This window comes from Physcomitrium patens, chromosome 7 (assembly GCF_059467195.1).
Source record: "Physcomitrium patens ecotype Gransden chromosome 7, ASM5946719v1, whole genome shotgun sequence".
NCBI classification, from domain to species: domain Eukaryota; kingdom Viridiplantae; phylum Streptophyta; class Bryopsida; order Funariales; family Funariaceae; genus Physcomitrium; species Physcomitrium patens.
The window spans coordinates 17,310,359-17,319,855 of NC_143416.1; the positions used below are offsets into that span (position 1 = coordinate 17,310,359).

The 9,497-nt window shown below is 37.2% G+C and overlaps 1 protein-coding gene across 2 annotated transcripts; it reads left to right on the forward strand.

Moving 5' to 3' along the window:
- The first annotated feature begins 2,738 nt into the window (after positions 1-2,738).
- On the forward strand, positions 2,739-8,075 carry LOC112285092 (uncharacterized). Of its 2 annotated transcripts, none has more exons than XM_024525627.3 (4): positions 2,739-6,280; positions 7,065-7,150; positions 7,390-7,487; positions 7,635-8,075. In XM_024525627.3, the coding sequence occupies exon 1, from the start codon at positions 3,811-3,813 to the stop codon at positions 6,277-6,279; it is 2,469 nt and encodes an 822-aa protein (XP_024381395.1). In that variant the 5' UTR covers positions 2,739-3,810; the 3' UTR covers position 6,280; positions 7,065-7,150; positions 7,390-7,487; positions 7,635-8,075. The 2 variants fall into 2 exon arrangements, with proteins under 2 accessions (XP_024381395.1, XP_024381394.1); XM_024525626.3 differs by having other exon boundaries at positions 2,740-6,280; positions 7,033-7,150.
- Positions 8,076-9,497: the final 1,422 nt, after the last annotated feature.

The window sequence follows — 9,497 nt, forward strand, 5'->3', positions numbered from 1 at the left end:
TTTACACTGATGTAAAAAATCATATTAACTATTTTTATAAATAATATTTAATTTCAGAGTAATGGTAAAAATATGTGTTTTAGAGATAAACAAAACAAATAAAATCTGCAGTTGTTTTTAAATTTTCTAAAAAAAAGTGGATTTGATGATATAAATAAAGATATCATCAGCTGTAGATTTTATTTGTACATACAAGTATGTAGAATGGATATTTAGAAGTACAAATATGCCAAAAGGTAGTTTCTCATGGCCAATGGAAATTTAGACTATTAATAGTATATGACTTATTTTATCTTTTGAGTTTTTAAATATAATTTTATTACTTTTTTTCACCATTTTTCAATAGATAATAATCTTATTGTTATACTTCAATGAATTTTATTTTATAGTTCCACTCACTGAAAAAAATCATATGTTTGTCCTATTGACATAAGAAAATGCATAAGTTTAAAATAGATGAATAATTATCTTACCTATCAACCAATAAAAGTTGAGTATGAGCCAAATTTGTTGAATTTGAGACTTCATTAGATTGATTCATTAAAATCCTATCAATGATATCTAAGTATAATTTGTAATACTAAAAAACAAGCCATTAGAAAGAATTTGTGTTATTAAGGAAGAATAAAATTAGATCAATGATAATAATAATAATGATACTAATAAGGTAAATTTAATTACTAAATATATAGATATATATATGTATATATATATAATCATAATGTTAGCCAAAAGAAAAACAAAAGAATATAAAGAAAAATAAGGAAGAATGATTGATTTGATTACAATTGCATTCAGTAATGAGTTTTAAAATGAAATTAGAAATCTCTATTTGATTTAAATTGTGTATGGAGATTATTATTAATGAGATTGATGACAAAAAAAAAAAATAGTGTTGAATTATTTTATTAAAGTGAATGATTTCTCATGGATAAGTTGACAGCTGATGAAGAACATAACTATAAAAGTAAAAGATAATTAAATACTAGTCTCACAGAAGAGATTAATTAGAGTGTTTAAAGAATGATGATGTGAAAACGAAAAAATTAAAAGAATGATTACGTGAGGATAATTTATGAGAGAAGTAATAAATAAAATATATATATATATATATATATATATATATATTAGCAGTAAATTCCCTCATTTTTAATTAATCAATAAACCAATGCATTGATCACATCTAACTATATATATATATATATATATATATATGGTTCTTAAATATGGATAAGTAATAACGAAACATGCATTCGTTAACTTTGCTAGATGGTTAGACCTGGTATTACTATATGCTGATGTTGTGCTTGAATTGAAATAAACAGTCCTGGTTTTTTTACCTTGTATTCTATTTTGTAATTAATTTTTAGTTGTTAAGGTTAAAGTATGCAATCTCTTCAGTTAATATATTTTATAATAAAGACAATTTATGAGAAAAAAAAAAAAGAAAAAAAAAGAGAAACAAACAAACAAACAAAAACAAAACAAAATGTATGCATACATGATAGAAGTTTGAAGTAACGGCTTACAAAATATGATTAGATCATGAGAGTCAATTGACCCATATGTTAAATTTTCCATCATTTTTTGAATCACACAATCCTCATTTAACAAAACATTATCTCAACCATTAAATTTACTGAAATTTAAACAATTTTTACTAGACAAATATCTATTTCTATTTTTTCAATTTTTCTTTCTTTTTTATGATGTCCTTGAGTAACATGTAGTCATAATGTAAAAAATCAAGAAAATTGTCAAAACAACTAGAAAATCATTTCATTTGCGAAATATTCTAAACTCTGTGCATTAAAATGATTAAAAATACTAAAATAAAGTAAAACAAAATAATGGCAAAAAAAACTCACGTAAAGAGATTAGTCTGAAATAGTAAAATATTGAAAAATATAATCATAAAAATGTTATAAATTAAATATTATAATTTTGAAGATTGCAATTAATGTTGTGTGTAAAAAATGAAATGTGTATGAACAAGTTATATTTTTAGATTTTTTGCGTATATATATATATATATATATATATATATTGATTTTATGAGTTCCATAGGATTTGTAAAAATTTCTCACTAAATAATGTATAACTTGTGGCTGCACAGGTAAATAATCACTTCACTTTGTTCTTATAATTAAGGTCGATACGCATTTATGTAAAACTCATAAACTGTTTAAAAATTGCAGAGCGTCATTATACACCATTATTATTAATCCTGTATAGCACCCTAGTGATTATCAAACATGTTTTGCTAGATACAATGTTATTATTTAAAACTCATACATTTGCTATGCAATTAACACACACATTACAATTTTTCGTACAGGTCAAACTCCACTCTTCTCAATGAAAACACATATCATGCAACGTCTATAAAACAGAAAGAAACCAAGGGCATTTGAAAGATTACCCTAATTATTTTTTGTGCGCATAGCTGGGTGTAGACATTAGGGCTGATTCACCTGTCGCATAAAACAGGAAAAAACATGAATAATGAGATATATTAAGAGGAATGCAAAGAGTGTGATTCACCAAAAAGCTGAGAACTGACCTCTCCAGCATGGCATGATGCAAAGCGACGAATGATTTTCGAGATATGAACGAATGAATTCATTGATTCGCTTGGATGGGGTTCTCTTGGAACGGTGCAATGGCTGCGAGGCAGCGAGGGTGTCGGCACCGAGACTACGGAAATTCGGGGATCAACGCGACGCCATTCGTGCATTCATGGCACTTGAGTGGCCTTCGCAAACGGAGCAGAAATGTACGGCGGCGTGTGGCAAGTGTTTTTTTTTTTTTCCCAAATCTTGTGGCTGTGGAGGAGTGAGTGAAATGAAAGCGAAGGGATTAGGAGCTTGAGCGAATTTGCAACGGAACTTCGTGGTATATGTGACTGGCCATTGATACACTGGAGGGGCGTTCAGTGATGAGTGTTCCGCAAGGGTAGCAATAGGATTGTGGAGGAAAGGCTGTGCGTGAAGGGATTGAGCGATTGCATTGTGACTTTTGCCACCGCGGTTGCACGATCTGGCATTTCGCGCTTCCAGGTGTCCGGTTTCGTGGGTCACTGTTGGGTTCCTCTGTTTAGCGTGTGCGCTGGTAAGTCGAGGCATCACATTTGAAATCCCCTGCATGCCGTAGAATGTAAGCCGAATGGTTCCAGGATTTCGTGTTTTGTTCAGAAAATGTCAGAGAGGTGAAAGTGACCGCAAGTGACGGGGCGGAGGAGGTAGCTGGCGGAGTTTTTTCTGGTACTTGGCGGTGGCGATGCTGAAGACCTACGGTATGTCGTATGGTGAGATATTCGCACTGTCTGGGCATGTACATTCGTCGTCGCGGATTTCGAGAAGGTTGTTTTCTGCGTCAGAGCCTTCGTCGGGAGAGCGTAGTAGGAACGTATGACTTACTGAGCGCACTCAGAAATCATGGGTTTCTTGGAGATGATTGAGGGGCTCTGCAGATTCCGTTCGTTCTGTTTTGGTGTGCAACGGCTATGACAACCCGGAAGATGGTGTGGGCAAACCTCCTATCGATGTTACGACGGAGTTGGGATTATTGCTGGCTCTAAGAGCCTAGGGCGTTGCATGTGCGAGCGCCCCTTCACACCGTTGTGAAATGAGGAGAGGAATCATCTCATGACAATGTCAATATGCCTCTGCTTTGCTCTTGGCTCTTATACCGGAGCTCATGCCTTTGACTTTGAATTCAATCTCGAGAAGAATGCCTCTGGTTATAGTGATACAAAAATCAAACTAAAGTAAAGCAGGGCAGTAGGGGTCGATCTAAGGCTGATTAACGATGGGGAAGGAAGAAGATGTTTGTAGTCGAGGACGGAAAGTCCATCGAGTATCTGCCCATAGAAGTAGCAAATTTGACCATGTCAGATCGCAAACACCTTTGCGAACGCTTGCTTCAAAGGAACCGGCGTCGATGTGGACGTCGGAATCAACGGGTCCTATCCTCCAGTCGTCAGCGAGGAGCAGAGTAGGTATAGATAACGTTCAAGAAGGCAATAGAAGATGCAATACTGGATGCAACGTGAATACAGCAGGGAGTCACAGTGCTCGATCAGGGTCGTCATCCCCTAAAACCTTTCGCACTTCAATGAGTCAAGTGTCGCACAAGATTAGAGTGTTCAAAAAAGCGGGGGTACGTCTCACTTCTCAGCCAGATGAGCTGCTGGCACCCTTGGGAGCTTTATTCATTCAAGAGAATGCGACGGAGAACCGCAGAATGGCTATTTTAGAGCTTGAAGAATCAGTGATCGCCAGTAAAGTTGTGAAGAATGTGCAACCGCTTAGGGATCTGCTTGCCGCAGATATGGCGGGCTCTTGTGGTCCAAGAAAGGGAATGGCTAATGATTCAGTTAGGTACGCTGGACCCGTAAGGTTTTCAGCGGTTGGGGACATTGGAACCCTTAACAGAAAAACTAACGGAGAGGCCCCGAAATCAGTGAAATCAGACGATTCACAGGGTCTACGATTTTTCTACGCAAGGGACTGGATGATGCAGACTTCTGACGAGGAAGACGAATTCTGGGACTCAGGATCGTTGTGCGGGGCTGAGATGGCACCAAGACGGCGAACGAGATCCTCGAAAAGTGAGAAATCTCCAAGCTCTTCAAACTTTGCCACTGGACAGGCAACAAGGATGGAGTCGAGCAGAGTCAACTCTTTATCTTCATTGAGCACCGCCAATATTGCAAGTTGGGTTGGCGGCTCGCAGGAACCCAACGTGCAGGGTCCTGGGCATGTGTGTTCTAGATCTCCTGAGGAGCCAAAGGTTGGATGTAGTGGGCCAAAACCGTCACTGGGTACTTTGCTTGCTGAGGAAGTTGCGACTGATCGCGTTCAGAGCGGTGCAGACCTGAGGGAAGGAATTACAGGAGTTGGAGGTATGTCCTCCAGATGGAGCACCGCAGTAAACACGGGCGAGGGCAGTAGACGCGCCAAAATTGGATCTTTGAGTGACATTTCTGTTCCAGTGCACCCTGAGTCTCAGATTCGGTTGGAATACCTGATTACGAAGTTTTTGACCCCACGTACGAATCCCATCGAAGGGGAAGCCGCGCATGAAAGGCACGAAATCCAGAGCCTGGTCGGGCATGACGTAGAACCGATTTTCTCAACCCCAGCTGCACAGGGTACTCTTTGCTCTACTTCTGGGAGTATGCAAGGCAGTGTAACTGTGACAGAAGGAGAGGAAAACTTCCTGAGCCCTACTTCTGAGAGTGTACAAGGCAGTGAAACCGTGATGGAAGTAGATGAAGCCTTTTTGAGTCCTACTTCTGAGAGTTTGCAAGGCAGTACGAACGTGACGGAAGGGGATGAAAACTTCTTGAGTCCTACTTTTTTTGCAGATGTAGTTATGGACGTCAATGTGGACCTTTCTACTCAATCAGCAGTGGATACTCCAAACATTGTCCTGAAGCCTTCAATTTCAAATGTTTTGAATGTACCGCACTCTCCGCTGTTGGAGCCCACAGCGAGTATTGGAGAAGTTCTCAACACTGTCGCAGACGCAGTTCATGTAGACGAAACAAGTCCTACTGATAGGAGGGATATAGCGCATACAAATACTGTTGGGGAGGGGGTTGAAGCACCAAGAGTTCAATTGGGTACTCTTTTAGAACGGGCGAGGGAAGAGCTGGACTGGCTACCATTAAGCCGAAGCCGAATAAGCTCTCCTTTTCTACCTGAAAGCCAGTCGTCAAGTTCTAGGAGCTCAAGTGTTAACATGGTTGGGATGTTATCAGGAGATCCTGATGCTAATTGGCAAATTACTGCAAGTGAAGCGCCAGTCCGGACCCCGCATGTCGTTGTGGATGACTCTTTCAGTGGTGAATTTCGGACAGTTGAACCCTCACTAAGTCCAGACATGGTTCACCGTCCAGAGATTCAGCACCCTCCAAATTCTGGAACAGGAATGGAGGGTCCCCATGAGGAAGCGAGAGAGGTTGTTGTCCCGACACCAGCAAGAGAAGAGCCTCCGAGGCGCGTGTCATTGTTGTCTTTGTTGAACCAAGATATGGAAATGGACGAGAACGGAGCACAAGCGGAGAGGGGTGGATATGAAGATGAACCGGATGATCATGTGACAGAGCAGTTGGATCCCATGTGCTGCGTGTGCATGGTTGGCCACAAAGGTGCAGCATTTATTCCATGTGGACATACGTTCTGCCGGAGATGCTGTCGGGAAGTGCGCAGGACTAGAGGGTGCTGCCCTCTCTGCAAACAAACCATTATTGATGTTCTCAATATCTATTAAGGTTCCTCCATTCAAACATTCCATGGCATTGCAGCTTCTGCATGATCTGAGTTCTAGATGCATGTTGGGTTTCAGGGTTAAATCCATGTCTCAAATTGTGTAGTTTGTCTAGAGCATGGCAACTTTAGTTTCACGCAGGTAGAGATTGCGACTTCTCAAATGAGTCTTCATTGAAAGGAGGGCTTGCACAAATCATGAGAGGGCCCGCAGAAATTACTAATCTCTGAAATCAGCAGCAGATTCAGAATCCTGAGCAGTTGTAAATGTTATTCTTGTTTGAAATTTTCTTAGCCAGGTTTAGAGTTTGCGGGTGAAATTTATCATTGAACTTATAAACTGCACGTGTGTATTTTGTAATGCACCATCTTGACTGAATGTTGATTGTTTCTCTACATTGACGTCTCAACATGTGCTTGTTCTCTAATCAATGAATGCCTAGGAAGTGTCCTGCTACTATCCGAACTCGCAGGTGCAATTGCTAGATATCTTCTTCTTATTTTTTCTTATTTGTCAATTTAATTTGTGCGCTTTGTTAGCGTTTGAAGTCCTACCTACACTTCACTGCTGCTTGCCACGTTGAAGACTTGGGTGTTGACTACCCAGGAAGATCGTACAAGTGGGAATCTTTAGCATCTTAGAAAATGACGACAATGGTGTCGATATTCAGTTCGTGATTGCTTCTATTGACAATCACAATCTTATGATCTGAAGAAGTGGGGCACTGATCTGGTAACGGTTGTGCATGGTGTGTAGGGAGTATTTGAGCTTGGTTGCATGGTGTGTAGGGAGTATTTGAGCTTGGTTGCATGGTGTGCTCGGTTGCCATCAAGAACATCATGATCTTTGTGGATGCTTTTTGGAATTGCAAGAAGTAAGACCCTTTAATGATGAATCTTATTCTTCACTTGTCCATGCTCTAGCCATTCACAATATCTCGCTTTGATCAGTTATCATTCATTACGGAATGTGATTTATCATGTCTAACTTGACCCTTAAGAATGCTGGTGCATCATGTGGGTTGTGTGTTTCTGAAAACCTGTCATTGGTACAACACTCTTGCTGCTACTCTAGGGATGTGCTATCTTACTTGATTATTCTGGAACATTGCAGGGTGCAGACCTTGATTTGTATGGGGGCAAGAATAAGAAAGTTCCATGGGAGATCAATGTCAAATTTTATAGATCAACCTCCACGCTAACTGAGAAGAAGTATGCGAAGATACCATTCTATATCTCTGTTAGTACTTGATTTTCGTTGATAGCATGTGATGTTTCAGTGCAACATGTGGGTCTGTCGAATCGGCAGATAGAATGCTTGCACAGCTACAAGCTTCTAACTTGTGGTATTGTGTTCAGATCCAGTGATTGAATATGTTCTCGAGTAGCGGTGATGGTAATGGCGACGTATGAGCACATTTGAGTGATGCAAACTATGTACTCAGCAGCTACACAAGCGACATTGCATGATATTGTTCTAGGTGTTCTAGTAAAAGCAGTGCAGATGGTATGGACGGCAGGGTAGACCTTAAACTGGTAACATAGTAAGCTTTGTCATATCCTTGAGGAAAATGCTATGGAAAGGTGAGGAATTTCTCCAGGGTAATGATCTCAACCAGCCGCATACCCGGCTGAATCCTCCCTCGTGTCTACAACTCTGATTGTAGGATGCTAACTTGCTTGTGGATGTCTTAGTTGATGAAGCATTAGTTGGGTATCTTTACAAAAAATTAATTTATGCAAGGTGATTATCATCTGAAGGTTCTTGAACCAATCATATAAGAGGTTTTCATTTCATTATATTTGAATGGAATTATGTAACCTATTCCTGAGGTTTCCGAAATCGTAGCATAGAAATGGCGTTTTAGACAATACATGTGATAACTGTTTGTTTTGTTTTGATTTTTTCTGTTTTTATTTTCCTAGATTATTATTATTATTGTTATTGAAAACTTTCTATAAATTTAAAAAATTCAAACGTCTTTAATACAAATTCATATTCATAAATCGAAATATATATGTTTGTTTTGAAATTGAGTTTTAATATTAGAAATAGCCTTTGATCACAAAATGTGAAATTTGGGGTGGTAGTCCTGATCATGAGAATAAGAATTTTTAATCATGTCGTGGCCTTGAAAAATGAAGTTGTCTCTCTGAAAAGAAAAGAAGGTAGAGAAAGACTTCGAGCTAATGATGCACCTCTTGAGACAAATTTTGGAAAGGAATAATCAAAATACTTGTTATGGAGCAATATAGTAATGGAGGAGGATGTTGAGGCTTATCTAATTTTATTGGAAAAATTAAATTCATCTATATTTATTATTAAAGCAATAAAAAGAAGAATGGAAGTTATTTGAAAAATTATAGGATAGAATGATCTAGTTGATATTATTTGCATCAAAGCATTTTTGGATATTTTAAAAAAAATATTGAAGAGTGCGTTGTTATAATAGAATAAATAAAAAATAAGTGTATTTTTTAAAAAATAGAAGATTATCTTCAAGATTAGATTTTAAAGATTTTCAAAAAAGTCAAATATTTATTAAGTCATCATTAATATAAAATCTATCTTCTTTCTATTTCTTAAGGTTATTAAGCTTGAGAACATTGATGCAAAAATAAAGGAAAAAATTGGTAAGGATAAAAAAGGTCATAGATCTTTTAGTAAACCCCTTCTTTTCTCTTTCTCTTCCACCTTAGATAATTTGGTATCTTCCAAGGCTCTTCTCAACCAAAAAAGTGGAGTTCAATATGGAAACTTAGGAACTTAGGAACAAGTTTCTAGTATTGTTTCTTAGAATAACAACTTAGGGATTTAAAGAGGTTACTAAAATATCTAAGAAGAGATTTGAAAATATTACTATCTTAAAGAAAAAATACCATCTCATGAATTGAAATAGAATATTAAAACCTCAATTAAAATAAAGAGTATTATAAAAGAAAGAATTTTAGATCCAATATTTATATAATGTTCTTTATATGAAAAAAAGACTTTTATGATTTGATTGTTAGTATTCATAATAATAATAATAATAATAATAATAATGATAGAAGCTTTAGATTCTAATTTTATTGATATAAAGGTATTAATATTGTCTATTTTTTTTTAATATATGTTTTATAAATTTATAAAAATTTAAACTCTTATAATGGTAAGAAATTAATGCAATTGCTTATGGCAACACTAGATCATATAAAAAATCAAGATCAATTTAGCTTTGC

Excerpts from the sequence above, each read along its gene's own strand:
- LOC112285092 (XM_024525627.3), top strand. The coding sequence starts at position 3,811 with ATGGGGAAGGAAGAAGATGTTTGTAGTCGAGGACGGAAAGTCCATCGA.